This window comes from Mixophyes fleayi, chromosome 2 (genome assembly GCF_038048845.1).
Source record: "Mixophyes fleayi isolate aMixFle1 chromosome 2, aMixFle1.hap1, whole genome shotgun sequence".
Classification (NCBI taxonomy): Eukaryota; Metazoa; Chordata; class Amphibia; order Anura; family Limnodynastidae; genus Mixophyes; species Mixophyes fleayi.
In genome coordinates, this window is record NC_134403.1 from 112692513 (window position 1) to 112710231 (window position 17719).

The 17719-nt window shown below is 40.7% G+C and overlaps 1 protein-coding gene across 2 annotated transcripts in view; it reads right to left on the reverse strand.

The window, feature by feature from the left end:
- Positions 1-2674: 2674 nt before the first annotated feature.
- The window catches only part of TBC1D4 (TBC1 domain family member 4), a 136618-nt gene continuing 121573 nt past the window's right edge, over positions 2675-17719 (reverse strand). For both annotated transcript variants that reach the window (XM_075199820.1, XM_075199821.1), the window contains 7 exons: positions 15026-15181; positions 12943-13101; positions 12416-12660; positions 11222-11381; positions 9498-9667; positions 8889-9065; positions 2675-6120 (listed from right to left, as the gene is read on the reverse strand). In XM_075199820.1, the coding sequence (XP_075055921.1) occupies positions 5887-6120; positions 8889-9065; positions 9498-9667; positions 11222-11381; positions 12416-12660; positions 12943-13101; positions 15026-15181 (1301 nt within the window). In that variant the 3' untranslated portion in view covers positions 2675-5886. The remainder of the gene's footprint in view (positions 6121-8888; positions 9066-9497; positions 9668-11221; positions 11382-12415; positions 12661-12942; positions 13102-15025; positions 15182-17719) is intronic.

Here is a 17719-nt window from a genome sequence, read left to right on the forward strand (position 1 = left end):
ACAGATGGCAGAGGAGGAGGTAAGAGGAGGGGGGACAGATGGCAGAGGAGGGGGGACAGAGGGCAGAGGAGGGGGGACAGAGGGCAGAGGAGGGGGGACAGAGAGCAGAGGAGGGGGGACAGAGAGCAGAGGAGGGGGAACAGAGCAGAGGAGGAGGGCAGAGGAGGGGGACAGAGAGCAGAGGAGGGGGGACAGAGAGCAGAGGAGGGGGGACAGAGAGCAGAGGAGGGGGACAGAGAGCAGAGGAGGGGGACAGAGAGCAGAGGAGGGGGGACAGATGGCAGAGGAGGGGGGACAGAGAGCAGAGGAGGGGGAACAGAGGAGGGGGACAGATGGCAGAGGAGGGGGGACAGAGAGCAGAGGAGGGGGGACAGAGAGCAGAGGAGGGAGGACAGAGCAGGGGGACAGAGGGCAGAGGAGGGGGACAGAGGGCAGAGGAGGGGGACAGAGGGCAGAGGAGGGGGACAGAGGGCAGAGGAGGGGGACAGAGGGCAGAGGAGGGGGACAGAGGGCAGAGGAGGGGGACAGAGGGCAGAGGAGGGGGACAGAGGGCAGAGGAGGGGGACAGACGGCAGAGGAGGGGGGACAGACGGCAGAGGAGGGGGGACAGACGGCAGAGGAGGGGGGACAGACGGCAGAGGAGGGGGGACAGACGGCAGAGGAGGGGGGACAGATGGCAGAGGAGGGGGACAGAGAGCAGAGGAGGGGGACAGAGAGCAGAGGAGGAGGACAGAGAGCAGAGGAGGGGGACAGATGGCAGAGGAGGGGGACAGAGGGCAGAGGAGGGGGACAGAGGGCAGAGGAGGGGGACAGAGGGCAGAGGAGGGGGACAGAGGGCAGAGGAGGGGGACAGAGGGCAGAGGAGGGGGACAGAGGGCAGAGGAGAAGGGAAAGAGGGCAGAGGAGGGGGACAGAGGGCAGAGGAGGGGGACAGAGAGCAGAGGAGGAGGACAGAGAGCAAAGGAGGGGGACAGAGAGCAGAGGAGGGGGACAGAGGGCAGAGGAGGGGGGACAGATGGCAGAGGAGGGGGACAGAGAGCAGAAGCAGAGGAGGGGGACAGAGAGCAGAGGAGGGGGACAGGTGGCAGAGGAGGGGGACAGAGAGCAGAGGAGGGGGACAGAGAGCAGAGGAGGAGGGGGGCAGATGGCAGAGGAGGGGGACAGAGGGCAGAAGAGGAGGACAGAGAGCAGAGGAGGGGGACAGATGGCAGAGGAGGACAGAGAGCAGAGGAGGGGGACAGCGTGACAGAGGGCAGAGGAGGGGGACAGCGTGAGAGAGGGCAGAGGAGGGGGACAGCGTGAGAGAGGGCAGAGGAGGGGGACAGCGTGAGAGAGGGCAGAGGAGGGGGACAGCGTGAGAGAGGGCAGAGGAGGGGGACATCGTGAGAGAGGGCAGAGGAGGGGGACATCGTGAGAGAGGGCAGAGGAGGGGGACATCGTGAGAGAGGGCAGAGGAGGGGGACATCGTGAGAGAGGGCAGAGGAGGGGGACATCGTGAGAGAGGGCAGAGGAGGGGGACATCGTGAGAGAGGGGGACAGCGTGACAGAGGGCATAGGAGGGGACAGCGTGACAGAGGGCAGAGGAGGGGACAGTGTGACAGAGGGCAGAGGAGGGGACAGCGTGACAGAGGGCAGAGGAGGGGGCCAGCGTGACAGAGGGCAAAGGGGGCAACGTGAGAGAGGGCAGTGTGCCTGGTTGCAGAGTGGGCAGTGTGCCTGGTTGCAGAGGGGGCAGTGTGCCTGGTTGCAGAGGGGGCAGTGTGCCTGGTTGCAGAGGGGGCAGTGTGCCTGGTTGCAGAGGGGGCAGTGTGCCTGGTTGCAGAGGGGCATTTTTGCATACAGCTAAATAAGTATTTCTGTCGTGACCTAAATACTTATTACAACTTTTTGACCCAACTACCTCTAAAACAGGACTGCTCAGTAATTATTTTGGAGGGGTGCTTGAAAAAATTTGGAGACTCTAAGGGTGCCGCGAACTGCAAAAGTTTGGGAACCACTGGTATCCAGCATTCAGGTTTATGTCAGGAGCTGAACTAGGCAAATTAAAAACTAGCGTTAAAGAACCGTTTTTCTTAGTGTTTTTAACACTATTATAAGCATGCAAATGGCTATGGGGATGGAACAAATTGGTTCCAATAACTCTGTACCTAGTTTCGTTTCTACCTGTGGTTGGGAGTCTTTTGGACAGTCTTCTCTAGTCACCCACATTCACTGCATGTGAACACAATAAGGTGTCATGCACAGATCCCTCCCCCCAGCCCACACATGGAATCTCTGTTTTTACGAACCCCATGTAAAATGCAATTGCGTTAGGTAGCCGGCCAACATCAAGTCTAATGAATTGTGTTTATTTCACTCTGTCAGCCCTGCTTCTTGTATCTTTTCTTCTTTTTTTTATGTCACTTTTTGCACAACTTTGAAAAAAACCTCATTGTGTGTATGTATAGCTCCAGTATACAATGGACTGCTCTTTGCATTAATTACCCATGTCCTATGAATACAAAGGGTTCATATAAATAATTAAATCTACTACGGCAAAGAACTAATAGCACTAATACTCTAATACTGTTAATATTAAGAGCATAGCTGCTGTGAACAAAAAATATATTACTTACGTTAATGTTTCCTCAGTGTGTTTCAAAAAAACATAACAAAATAAGACTATGAAATAATCTGCATTTTTAAAAGACATTTTATTATTTTTTTTATAAGTGGAGAAAAGGGACTGGTGGTTTCAGTGAATCATTGCATAGGAAGCAAACATAGCAATATCATTCAGGATATAGGATAACAAATATCCAAATTTGGCACAAATCTGCACATTGAGATCACATTGTTAACACTGTAAGAAAAAAAAAAATCATTGTCTTAAATAAAAAGTTTTATGGCTTTGTACGGTTTAGTACAGATGGTCTTTGCCAAACCATATCACTACAGACACTATTGATCAGTGGTACTTTCAATACATTTTCTTACACATAACTTGGGATAATGTGCCATGCACAGTGAGTTAACGCCGATGGACAATTGTTCTTAAAATATGATACAGACAATAATATTTCTCTGTATTGTGAAGAGATTACTTGTCACCGTCATGATTTGCCAATGTTATGACACTTCGCCAACTCCTCCAGTAGTGTACAGTATCAACTGGTAGACCCCTTTTAATTAAAATGAGTAATTACTGTGACATACCAATATTAGACCACCTGCCTCTGGTAACTTTTTGCCAAAGGTCCCTTTATTCTAGTACAGTCTCAGGTCCAGGATCAGCTGGAAAAAAGAAAACTGAATTGAACTGAAAGCAAGATATGGGGCCACAGCTGACTAGAAAGTATGTAGTAAGACTCTGCTCATCCAATCAGCAGCAACCTAACCCCTGGCTCATCTGCTCATATTAAGGTGTCTTCAGCTGCTGTGGTATAAAGCAGCTACATTTTCAGGATTGGGACCTCTGCAATTTTATTAGAATGATAAGAAATCCTCAGGTATAGAGTTTCCAGTGACTGCCTTTTAAAAGCATCATTTAAAAAACATGCAACATAACAATATTGTGCTCAAACAGTGCAAATATTCTGCTGTGATTCTGGGTGTGTTGTTTTAAAACATTTATGCAGGGATTTTCAAAATTTGTACTCTAAATTTGTGACTAGTAGGCTTTAATATATCTTGGCTCTCTAGCCATTATAGCAAGAAAAGCATTGTCAGGATAATAAGCATGTTTTGATGGAACTGTAGTGAAACAGTTAATCAATACAGGTTGGTCTGCTAGATAATTACAGTATAAACTATCACAAATCTATTTCATTTGGTGAATATTTACATTGTACTGAAAGTTGAAGTTATCAAGAAACAAGCCAAAATTCAAATAATTATTGTATGATAAAGCATTAACTGCTGGTGGCAACACCTAAATGTGGCAATGGGTCAAGTCATTAAGATAAGAACAAGCCTTATGCGCATTGTCCAACATACACTGTTTGCCTATTTTTAAAATGGTATGTAACTCAATAAAACTTATTGTTGGAGAATAAAGAAGAAAAGAAAAAAGTAAAAAAAAAAGGTAAAAAAGAAATATACAGTAAAGTACAAAAAACAATGAACATGGGTAAGAGAGGTTACAGCTATTATCTGAACTTTGCGGCAATAGAATATGGGAAACAACCCAGATGTAATTGCTTTTCTGTCCTCTAGTCGCAGACAAATGCACATAGCAGATAAATCCATGCTTTATACATTCTCCTCCAGTCAAGGAGAAGTAAAATAACTATTTTTTAAAATTTACAATTAATTTCTTTACAAAAAAATGCAATTTGAACTATACTTATATTGTGTACTAAGAAGCCCCTCCTGTTCAATCAGGGTAGTACAGTCTTAGTACGTGTTATTTTTCAATTTGCTCCATACAGTGTTTTTTTCACCCCCACCCCCAGATTTAATCGTTACACTTCAAGGGGGGAAAAAAAACTATAAAAAAAATAAATGATTTTCTAAATAGTGACATCCCCATCAAAGATAATGTTGTTTAAAATGGTTTTGAAAGCAAATGTAATCAACCTCTAAGCCCAATTAAACACATTATATGAGTCTCCTGATATTTACAAATTATTATTCATTTCCAATTATGGGCATATTTTCCTATATTATCTTCGGTATTTATGAATAAAAAGTTTCCCATTTTCTATCATGTCATAAATCACTAATTTGTAACAGTTGTGTATGAAGCCATTGCAGTTTGATAAATTAGACATTCTATTTGGTCCACTTTGTAGTTACAATTCTTGCAATATTTTGTAGTGACGAGTTTTAAGTGAGTATTGTGGGGAAAAAAACCTGAAAACCACGTTTGATGTATAAACGTCATTTCATACGTAGATTTGTTACAGACCTCAATAAATGATGAGTTAACAGAGGTGGAGGTTTGCACTTGAATTCACGATGACACATCCAAAACCCACTCATTGAGTTAGGTGGAGACCTAATCATCTCATGAGTCACACATGTCCCCGCACAGTTCAGAAGTGGGAACACATGGACAGAGTTACCCGACAGTGAACATGAGAAGCACTGGCATCCTAATGTAAGGTACCTAAAATAATTATTTTAGTTACCATTAAGTTTGGGCAGAATAACATTTTTTTGAGGCCGATTCACACCAATTTGAAATATTCAATAATATAATCAATGCTGTGTTCTAGGCAGATTGCAAATGGATTGTGAACAGAGAACTGGATACAGGTACTATCATTTGTACCCATACTTGTGTAATGTTGCCACAGGCAGCCAAGTGTGGTGCACACTCAAAGTACAACGGATACATTGTCCCATCATTAAACATCATGTGGTCATCGCCTAATAAAACTACACATATGTAACAAATGTCAGTAGAATCAATGATAGGCACAAATGAAAGAAAAGTCCATACAGATGCCTCACACCAGAAGTGTGAAACTTGCTGTTCTTTGGGAAACAACGTTCATTTTCAAGTATTAATACACTCCCCCCTATTTAAATGTTCTCTACAAGGACAAAAACAAGTAATATAAAATAGTTTGTCTCTGCTTGGTGATTTCCAGTGACAACTTATAAATGGACACATTGTCAATTAAACATATTTTTCCCTTTTTAATTTTACGTATAGAATAGGTTTTTGCATAATGAAATCATAGAGGCAATTTCTGTAATAGGACGATGTTTAGCTGTTCCGTAGCCTCTTCCAGTCATAGCGAATCGGTGCACAGTAAAAGCCCCTACCTCTTCAGAGAGGCCATAATCATGCATTTAAAACCCCTGTCGCTCTTCAGAGCATGCATGTATTGTTGTCTTCATTTTTGGTTTTTAGGAAACAACTTTTGCTGCATGCCAGAACGGCACTAGCTTTGTGAATTATTGCTTACTTCCTGCCTTTGTTTTGTTGTTTGGGCTACAGCTAAAATCCTTAAGCAAAAGTTCACAGTCTGTCAGTACATTCGCTGGCACGTATTTCCTCATTTGCTCCACAATCTTTTGATAAGCTGAGTTTTCTTGTTCCAGAGATCGGACAAGATTTCTCATTTTGTTTTCTCCAGATAAAATAACTTCAACATTGGCTTCAAGGCTCTGAATCTTGGTATGAGCTACCTGTTTGGGAGAGGAAAAAAAACAAGTTTGTAACAGCCACAATACTGCTGTCAACTGAAAGAAAAAACAAAACAAAACGTAAGCTAGCAATGCGTATCCCCATGAAATTAACTTTACAAAAGCATGTAAATAATATTTGCATTAAAAATACAACAATGTTAACAAGGTGAAAGTCTATTTCTGCTGTACATACTGCTGGTGTGGAGGTATGTACAGCAGAATATAAAATATACCTTTGGAGGAGACCTTTATATAAACCTCCCTTACTTGCACTAGCAAAAGAGCATATGATAATATTACAGATATGTGCACCCAAAGTGATCTATAATCTAAACATTAGGACTTGGACTGTTTTGATAATGAGCAAGTTAATTTCTGTTGGCAAACGTCACAGCAGTGCTGAGGATCAACTTCATACTGAAAAACAAGGCTGTTTTAGGATCTACTGAACTATCATCTCTGTTCAGCTGTGGGACCCACAGAGCTCAAATGTCATTGCTGCTTCAACATCTGTTCAGCTGCCCACTGAGCTCAATTGTGATTTCTGTTACCATCTCTGTTTTGGATGCTGGACCCTCTGCACCCAACTGTCATTATCTTGGACTTCGCCGTGTCAGAGCCACAGAAACTGCCTACTCTAGTAACCCCTGCCAGGGGCAGTAGAGTATCCTTCACCTGTTCCATTGCCCTGCACCATTTGGATCAATTATTACCTTCCCCAGCTAATACACATTCATTCACATCTCTCTATAATGCACCCACTCAATTTACACTCTCTCCTACTCACTATCACCACACTTCTCTTTAAACTCCTCTTCTTTCTCCATCATCCTAATTCTTCCTCCCCTATTATGATTTCCCCTTCACTAGTTGCCTCCTCATTAGTCTGCACACATGAACTGTTATGTCTCCTGCAACCACCACACTCACCAGCCAACATAAAAGAAATATAACGCACATCCACAAATCCTTCTCGCATGTCCTCTTCTTCACCCTGCTCCTTCTCCTGGCTGCTGGTGACATCTCACCTAACCCTGGACCCTGTACAATCCCCACTCTTTGCTCGCTCTCTCGCTCCATCCCAAACCTTTCCATCCACTCCGTACTTGCAATCCCGCCAACCTTATCTACATATCTCCACTACCCTCTTTTCCCTTCTCATGTGCACTATGGTACGACAGATCTGTTTGTACCAAACTTGCATCCATTCATGATCTATTAATTTCTAAATCCGTTAACCTCCTTGCCATTACAGAAACCTGGCTCATGTCCTCTGACACTACATCCCCTGCAGCTCTCTCCTATAGGGGACTTTCCCTCAGCCTTATCCCCATACCCGAAAAGAGACATGCTCAACACGTCCAAAACAGAGCTTATTATCTTCCCTCCTGTCAGAATCACCACCTCCCCTCAAATCTCCCGCACTGTCAATAACATCACAATTTCCACAGTCTCCCAAGCCTGCTGCCTTGGTGTCACACTTGACTCTGCCCTCTGCTTTATTCCTTACATCCAGACTTTCTCCCACTCCTGTCGACTCCACATTAAAAACATTGCCAAAATATACCCTTTTCTTACACAGCATGCTACCCAAACTCTTATCCATTCTCTCATCATCTCCCATCTTGACTACTGCAACCTCCTGCAATATTCCAGACACCCATATATCCACACTTCAATCCATCCTAAATGCTCTTGCAAGGCTGATCTTCCTCTCTCACTGCTCCACATCTGCTGCACCACTGTGCAAATTCCTAAACTTGCTTCCTGTGTCCTCCAGAATCCAATTCAAATTACTCACCCTTACCTACAAAGCCCTCAACAACACCCCTTCATTCATCTCAAATCTCATATCAAAATACTCCCTCCCGCCGTCTTAGATCTACCTCTGACCTGCGCCTTGTCTCTGGCAATCCCCTTTCACTCCCGCCTCCAAGACTTCTCCTGTGCTGCTCCCCACGTATGGAATTCCTTACCCCGCTTTACCACAGCCTTCAAATTTTTATATGCTGTCTGAAAACCCATCTCTTTTTCAGAGCTTACCTTATCCCTGATCATACTATTTACACTAAAACACCCTCACAACCATCCTAATCTCCACTCTCGTTCCTCGTTTCAGCTGTGCCCTCTTCAACTTAGAATGTAAGTTCTCTAAGTGAGCAAGATCCTCCATACTCTTTGTTTTCATGTCTGCATTTATTTTGTCTGCCTTGTATGTCCCTGTTTTATGTATGTCCTGTTTTCAATACTGTACGGCACTGCGGAGCCTTACAAGTCTACGATGATAACAACAACAACAACAACAATAATAAAAAGTACAGGATGTAGCATGCGTTGACTTTTACATTTGTCAAGTTTCTGCTGCCTGGAGAATACAACAGTCTGGGTTCTATATATACATAATGTATTATTTTAGCCAGGAGAAGTAGGGTGACAGCCTTTATATAATACTCTCACACAGAAAATATACCAGAATAGTCTGCAGTATGGGGAACCTATAAATTTATAAAAACACTAACAGTGTGTTCTCTGAAATGAAAGGGACTAATATATACTGACACATATCGGTTTTACAGTCTCAGTCTTAGAAGTGGCAGCAGTAATAGTCCAGTAATGTGTACAGTTATTTATTGTTTATGCAATCAAAAATATGTTTTGTTATATGTGGTCTGTCCAGATATGTTTTATGTGCAGTTGTTTACATATGACATGTACTCTATAATGTTTTTATTCAACAATTGCAATGCAAACATTACTTGACGAGCTACCTGCAGCTTTTCCAAGAGGTCCATGTTCTGCCTCTTTAGCTGGTTGTTGGCCTTGTCAAGCTTTTGAAAAGCCTCTGTGTCATCACATGGAATAGAAGCTTCCAACATCTCATCATTAATTACATGATACTCAACCTCATAAGCATGAAGCTGTTTAGAAATATCCATTTCAAACACCTGCATGAAAAAAGAGAAGCACTGAAGATTGTAGTCCTACATAAGAGAATCATTGCAACCCTGACAAAAGTAGGAGCAGGAGTTCAGTTTTGGAGAATAGCTACTCTGGTAAATATCTGGGCAATCCAGTTCTAAGGACATTCATAATAGGGTTAGTATGTTACATTAATACATGGTTATAAGTAGACATTAGGATACACTGACAAGTTTTATGCAATAATATGCAGTACTATTAGATGAAAACTTCGGATCTAGATGAAGACAAAATCGTTATAAATTGTGAGATCATCCCTGCCAAAAATCACTGTTATAGACAGGTTACTAAAGCATTAAAAGGAAAATGTGCAAAATGTAACATTACAATTAAATGACACAAAATGTTACTCATCATAGTTTTGCTGGCGCTTGTATAAGCGTTTGAAACCAAGTTACCTGCGTTATAATGTTCTCCATAGTGTCCTTTGTCATATCAGGTATATTGACTTTCAAAAAATCCACTATATTCTCAAAGCTGTCACATGCCATTATGCATTCTTCATTGTTACTGAGAAGACAAAGGGCCACTTTGAAAATGGCTTCTGTTCCTTGTACAAAAATAATATCTGAGGGGAAAATAAAGTCTGTTACATACACAGTGTAATAATGTATGCGAGTTACAAACATCAAATATATGTATTACATTAGATATTTACCACAGACTACATGTTTTATTTAATCTGGGGTGGTGGTATAATGAGGCAATCAAGGGCATTTTAGGGAAGATAAAATTGTAGGAAAATGTCAACTGTCTTGTTGCCAGGAACTACGTAACTACTCTCTCTCTACTAGATTTAATACTGAATAACATGAAAATATTTGTGCATGTTTTCAACTTGCAAAACAATGATGTTTAAATCTTGTGGTATAACATTTACTAGGGCAGACCTATTAGTATTTGTAAACTTACTGGTGACTAATTACACTCAATTAAATTTCATTAACAGGCCTGCATTGATTCTGTCTCTAACTGTGTAATGCACACAGCTGAACGGCTGGTAATTAGACTCTGCCTTGCAAGCGGTTCCGTTGCCCAGAAGAAAATAAGGGGAAACGTATGTTGGCTGTACGTAACTTCACTCATCACTACATGGATCCCCGGCTGACTGGATCGGAAGCAGCGGCAGTAATCTGCAGTACTGTGGGGCATCTTCTGAATATCTTTACAATGACATTTTCTTCCATCTAGATAACGCAAGTTGCCAGAGCTGGTAATGTTATAGCTCCTAAGCCTAATAGGGCTTTTAAGGACCTAGAGACTGTATGAATTGCTTTAATATAAATGATTATTAGTATATTGATATGCTCTAAAGTACTATACATATATAGTAACTCCGTAACAGCTATAGCAGTCTGCATTAACTGAGAAACACGGCTGATATTTATTCAGTATTGTCTTCCACTTTATACAATTTTGATACTATTTTGGAAACAACAAGTACCCACACAAGCACATTTTTCTAGTCAACCTGTCATCCAGCTAGCTTGTATTCACAATAATTACTTCATCTTGTTTCATAATTACCAGGTTATGCCACAATAACATTACTAAACTTATTTTACCAATCACGATAAAGGTTGTGTTTTAAAATTAATTTTTAACATAATTTAACCTGCTAATATATCAGACTTCTATTTGGGGATCCTTTATCTTTCAAACTTATACTTGTTCCAGTCCTTTAGCGCCACTACCATGAAGTATAATTATTAACCCTCTAATACTATGATGGGTTTTATACATAATCATATTCCTTAATCCTGTGTGGGATGTTTTTTGTCAAACTAAGACAGCTCCACTTTAACCAACTAACTTGTACAAGGAGGAGTGCAATGCATATTAAACACACGCATGTCCTAAAGAGTACGTGATATTCCTGATGCTGTAGGATTACTGCAGACTGCCAGTGAACAAGAAAAGTTAGATCACTATCAACTACAGCCCTCCCCCCAAGTTTTTAACAATTAAATAGTATTAATCCTAACTTTAGTGAAAACTTTTTGCAGAGAAAAAACACTATGATCGTGTGAAGTATTGTATTCGTTACCATTTGTTTATTAATTAAGCAATGTGAAATTAACAAAGAAGTGATTTTGCCAATCACCAATTCCTGTGCTCTTACCAAAAACTCTGGCAACAAATCCAAGAGGAAATTGAGAGGCAAACAGTGTTAGGAACCAGGGGGCAGCATAGAGGCTTGGGCTGATCTCATTCTCTTCCAAGTGGTTGTAAAGATCTCTGTGATAATCGTGAAGAAGACGGGAAAGTTGGTACATTTGAATCTGAAAATAAAGAAGACACACATGAACACCTACAACTGATCTATGATGGCAGCACAGACAGGAGGATACAGTGACAATAGTGATATACTCATATTTCTAAGTGTCTGGCTAATATTTTGGGTTATATATGGAGCATATCACATTGTTACGGCATGTGGTTCTCTTAGACATCTAACAATGCAGATTATTCTGATTCTCTTCTAACTGCTTAGTTGTTTGCTATGTTGTTGTCATGTCTCACTGATCCCAGCACCCATTGGACAGCAAGGATCCTCTAATAGCTGGTTACCAGGATTGGCGAAGCATAAAGCGTTCGAGCTCGGACTATGCATATGAGAAAAACTGTCAGAACACAGTGTCCACATAACAGTTGTTTTTCAAAGCTGTTTTAAGTACTACAAATGTTTACAATTGTTTAATACATATTGAGGACAGACATCCTCTTTGCATGCACTGTTAAAATAAAACTTTCTGCCACTTATGCCAAACAGCTCCTTGCTAATGAAGGATGGAGTGGTTGAGTATCAAAACCATTTTCTGTGATGCATGGCAGCTGTAAGTGTGACAACCCTCCCGCTTACAGCTCCCAAAAGGGCCCTGTAGAGTCTTCAGGCATCGGCTGACAAATGTATTTAGGGTAGTGGATGTGCCACCGTGAATAAGAATGTAATATATAAATCATACTTGCTAACATCAGGAAGTTGGCATCTGGGAGATGCCAGGGGTAGGTGGTCGTGCGGGGGCAGGCTCAGCAAATCACATCATTTTGCCCTGCCCTAAAATGCAGCATTTTACAGTGGGGCCACAATGATGCAATTCCCTGAGAATCACGTCATTTTGGCTCTAATTCTGCTTACTTCACTAGGAAGAGACTGCCCTACTCTTCCGGGAGTCCAAGAGACCTACCCGGAACTCGGCAGTCTTCTGGACATTCCGGGAGAATTGGCAAGTATGATATAAATCCAACATAACTGGAGGACTCTGTGCACATTTTTCCCATCTATAAAATTTAAATCAAGACTGGCTGAGAATACCTGAAGGGACATCATATCCGGCCGATACTGCTTACGGAAGGACAGATCGTACATGAGAAACTTCAGCATTTCGAAGGCTTGCTGTTCACTCATATGAAGGAGAAGTACCCCTGCCACAAAGCTAATTCCCTGACAATAACCAACTTCTTGGTCTAACAAGGAATATGCTTTGAGAAGATTATATAGGGACAGCTGCCCTGCACCAAGCTGGGCAGAGAAATAAGGGTGGGTCGGGAATGTCCTTCCTGTAAAATAAATAGATAATAATAATAATGCCATCAAAAATTGATAAATAAACTATATTCTTTCCACTACTGTACATACAATGCCTCTATTGAATTTGTAATATGTTAATGTATGCAAGCTTATTTACAGCCTTCAAAAATGTATTTCCTTAATTTTATTTAAATAACAGCAGCAATGACTATAAAGTACACAAAGTGTTGTTATGTATAATAATATTGCTATAAAGATGGTGATGAATTAACAACCCACAAGGACTGTGTGTATAAATGATAACCATTTACCCAGATCGACCAGGATGGCATGCTGCTGAGCGGTGAGCTGCTTGAGAAGGTCACTATACGTTATATCTGATGGCAGCTGTTTGCTTGGAAGTCGGTGCCTTAGACGATACTGTACAGAAAGAAACTGCCAGATCTCCCCCCTTTTGCATTTTGGAACACCTAAGTCACAAGGCAAAATATATTTCAACAAAATATAGGATAACACATATAACACATGAATGACAATAAACTAGGTCTCCAGCAATATTGTGTTTAAATTAATATTGCCACTTTATAATAGCATTAAAAGTCATTGTTATTAATATTCCCCTTGGTTAATGGTAAATAAACAGTACTTTTGAATGCTGTTCAAACTTTCCTGCAGCATTATTATTAACCTTTATTTATAGGGCGCCACATGAGGTCGGCAGCACTGTACAGAGGGCAAACAACAAGACAGTACATGGTATAACACTATAATACAGTAAATAAATAACATTACAACGGTCGACACAGGTACTGGGGTACAAGGGGCATATTCTGCGATGGGCTGAAACCTGTGCCCATTAGCGTCAGCGCAACTAACAGGTTTAGAGCCACTGAAAGTGGTGTGAAGACAATGGAGGAGTGGAGTCAATGGGCAGAGAGCCCAAGGAGGAGGTGTGCGGTGTAGCTGGTGGGCAAAAGTTACTGGTAATGAGAACAGAGGGGAAGAGGGCCATGCTCACTAGAGCTTACAATGTAAAAGTAAAGGGGCAAACAAACGGTTAACACATGGGGTAAGCCAATGTAAGGGGATCTGAGGGCTATAAGCAAGAGTGAGGTAGATGGAGGATGCAAGAGGGTGAGGTATACTACATGGTGTAATGGTTAAGTGAAGGACTGGTAGGCTTTTAGAAACAGGTGGGTTTTCAATGACCGTTTGAAACTATACAGTGTAGAGGACAGTCTGATAGAACGAGGGAGATCGTTCCAGTGGTGTGAGGTAGCACAGGAGAAATCTTGGATACGGGAGTGAGATGTGGATTAAATTGTAATTAAAATTATACCTACCAGTAGGTACAAATCAATATGATACAAGAGCCTCCCTTACTATTCTTACACTGTAAACATCTCTAATTGCCTGCAGAGACCAGCAGAAACTCTGCAAATTCCCATCAAAGAGGTCAGGTGGAATTTAAGCTTCAGGAAAGCATTCATATCTACTGTATTTCAACCTAAGCACAGCATAAAAAGTATTAATAATGGCTTACTAATGTAAAAAGTGAAACCTAGGTTATATTGTTATTGTAATAGAAAAAATATTTGAAATATAAATAATATTTTACGCACTACTAAAACTCTGTAAAGTACTTTCTAGTTTTATATACGATGAATAACTAGTTTACTTATATTAATATTTTCTCAATGTAATATAGTGAAAAAAAGGATTGGCATGTTGTCATATTCCCCTGATTAAGCTGCATATCTGTTACATTCAAACTAAAGGAATTAAAATTCAGACCTGTCAGTTTTTGCTACACAAATATTTTACATGATCTTATTGATGCCACTGCAGCAGGAGAATTCCTCATTGATGTCATGAAATCTAGCATGGAAGCATACCACCTTGTTATTTACAAGCATAATACTGCTGAAACTTCAGCAAATATGCAAATGGAACATTTGTTTTGGGAAAACTTTGCGAATTATCATCCGATACACATTGAGTCAATTGCTCCATTCATACTTAATCCTGCACTGTACTAGCGAAATACTGGGGTACGAGGCAGTTGATCTGGAATGTACAACATATTTTGGGGATCGCCGTATCATTGCATGAATATTTAAAATTACAGTATATAATATATCTAGCAATTTTAAGAAGGAGCACATATTTATGCGCTCAGACGCAGAACCCAATGAACAAGATGTCCTGTGAGCTATTCAGTTCTGATATTAATAAAGAAAATGCACTTGTACAGGTGAAAATTGCACCGATATGCAGACGGCTATTAATCCACATCGCTAAATGCCAATCTAAATTATTTCCATCATTATCAAATCATGCTTTATATTCCCTGTCACAAAGTGATGAACAAATCTGATATGTACACATAAGTACCTTCCTTTAGCGTGGCATACATCTCCTCCATATCAAACCGGATCTTTGTTCTGCAGTTTAACTTCTTATCCCAAAGATTTAAAACTTCTTTTTGACATGTTCCAACTTCATCATAATCTAATTTAATTTTCCTAGATTGCAGCTCGTCTCTGCTGGCTGGAAGTAAATATTTTAAAGAGAAAAAAAGAAATGTATTACAAATAAGAACAAAACATAGCACAGTAATTCATAATGAGGAGTGAATTTATATACCAAGACAAATGATACTTTTAGAGGAAAGGCAGCAGAATGTATCCAGTAGGAGCCATATCATGGGCTAGCATATTATAGTTGTCATGGTTGACAAATCAGAATATAATTTCCAGGGATATGTTTATGCTGCACAGGTAAGCACATCATGATTGGTGCAGTCTTCAGTCCACTACAATCCCAATCAGGACTTAATCAGGGAACGCAGTTAGAGTGTAATTTATTTGTATTTTAAGAGCTCTTAACAAGTATTACTTTATAAAGTCCAAAGTCTAATAATAAGTAGTATACATTAAATATACAGAATAATAGAAAATGTATCATACAGGTGGTAATTATGATGCTTAACTGCTGAGCTAAATAATATCCACAAAACCTTATCGTATTCATTACGTTCTGCCCCTCCTCCTTTACAGCATGTAATTCACTATGTGGGTTCATGAATTTATACACAGTATCAGGCCTCTCCCGTCTGCTACTATATTAGACCCATGAAGGCTGGATATAATAGAAGTAGCTCTATTAGATTCAGGGGGTAGTGAATCCCTAATTGCTGGCAAAATGGAAGAACCAGGATCTCTGCGTGTTAGAAACAATAAAAATAATAGGTAAATTAATGGACTGTGTAAGAGTTTCAAAGCACAGAATCTTGAAGAAGTGTATTTCTCCCTATTTTTTTTTACCTATATAGCACCAACAGAATGTACTAACTCTGCAGACGCAGCCCATCACTCATAAATTACAGGTTTAGAGGTTGGTGTGTGCCCAGGCTGCTGAGCCCAGCTGTTGAGGACACTCTTGTGAGGCGCTATGCGCATTTATATAAGTCCATGCCACATGTTGTGTGGTACCGTGATAGGTTTCTAGGTACACTGCTGGGGCTCTTCTGGTTATCTCATGATCTTGCTTTTTATCTGCCTGCATTGACCTTAGCTTTGGATTATTTTAATGAAGCTGCTTCGATGCTAATAATTACTGACTTCAGCTTGACCCTGTCCTGGCTTCTGGATACTGAACTGAGCTGCATCTGCATGACTGTTACTGAACCTTGCCTGACAGTGACCTTGCCTTCTGTGTCTCAGAACCTGGATCATATTTTGTTCCAGTAACTACATAGGCCTTCTAACCTGTATCTCTTGCAGATAAACACCTTTGGTTGGCGAACCTTAAAGTCTTGAAGTGGTTAATGGATCTGCAATGGAATGTCAGGGAACACTGGACAATAGATTTAGTTAACGAGGTCCTGTATTGCATGATTAGTTGTTGCTTAACCACTGATTTTGTAAGACATAAGCTATTATTATTATAATCATTAATTGTTGTTTTTGAAAGGAGAATCTCTGTACAGGGAAAATTGTTTAAAATGGTAAATACACATTTAGTGTTCCTACTTTATGATTCCCTTTACCACCTGAAAAAATAATATACAATAGTAATCAAGGTAAACTCTCAACAATGGCACAAAACAAACTTTTTATTAGTATAATCAATGCAAGTGTTGCCTCCTTTTATACTATGTGCTGACAAATTACAGCAATTTATTAATCAGACATCAAAATCAAAGAGGTTTAAGACTGTTCCAAAGTCTCCATCATATTCACTTGAAATCTGTGTTTATATAAGATAAGAGCAGTGAAGCATAACACCACACATCAGATCAGATCAATTAAGCATAACACCAGTAACAACGCAAACACTTTTCTTTATTAGGCATTTTTCACTAACAACTGCATCACACAGGACCCCAAAGCAGGATGGGAAATTGGAGGTGGAACAGCAATGGGGAAGGACTGTGACTCTTTGAGGAAGCAGAGAATTGAGCAAAAAGGTCAGATATTGGACAAGTGAAAAAGAAATATGGTCTGTATTAAAAATAAAATTGGTAAATAAGGTTATGTGTTGTAAATTTTGTTGCTATACCTTTGTGAGCAGGGATTTGCAGGCAATTTATTGCCAGCAATAGTTGGCAGTTCCTCTCATCCTATTCAATAGCTGGGTAAGCAATTGCTTAAATCTGAAGGAGCTTATTATTGGACTGAACGTAAGATCAACTTCCATTCCTAAGCCTAAAATACCCTCATTTATCCTCAATCCACCTATGATGTTTCCAAAGTTGCACAGCCTTACCATAACCACCCCCTTCCAGAGCCTAACCTTAACATCTACCTTGGCCATAGCCAAACATTACTGCTGCCAACCCAGCTAAACTCTCAAAATGCCTTTTCTGCTAGTTGCTGAATCAGTGGTGCATAGACAAGAATCGGATGATAGGAGATACATCAGAGTCCAATGTTGAATGATGGTCAGCAATTTGGGAAGCAAGGAGCTGCAGCAAGTTAGGTGGCAGAAAACAAGATAAGTCTTCTACAACAAAAGCTTTTGATCAGTTTCACTTGGCAAGAAATTGCTGTTACAAGGACTACTAATTAAAAGTCAGGTTAAAAC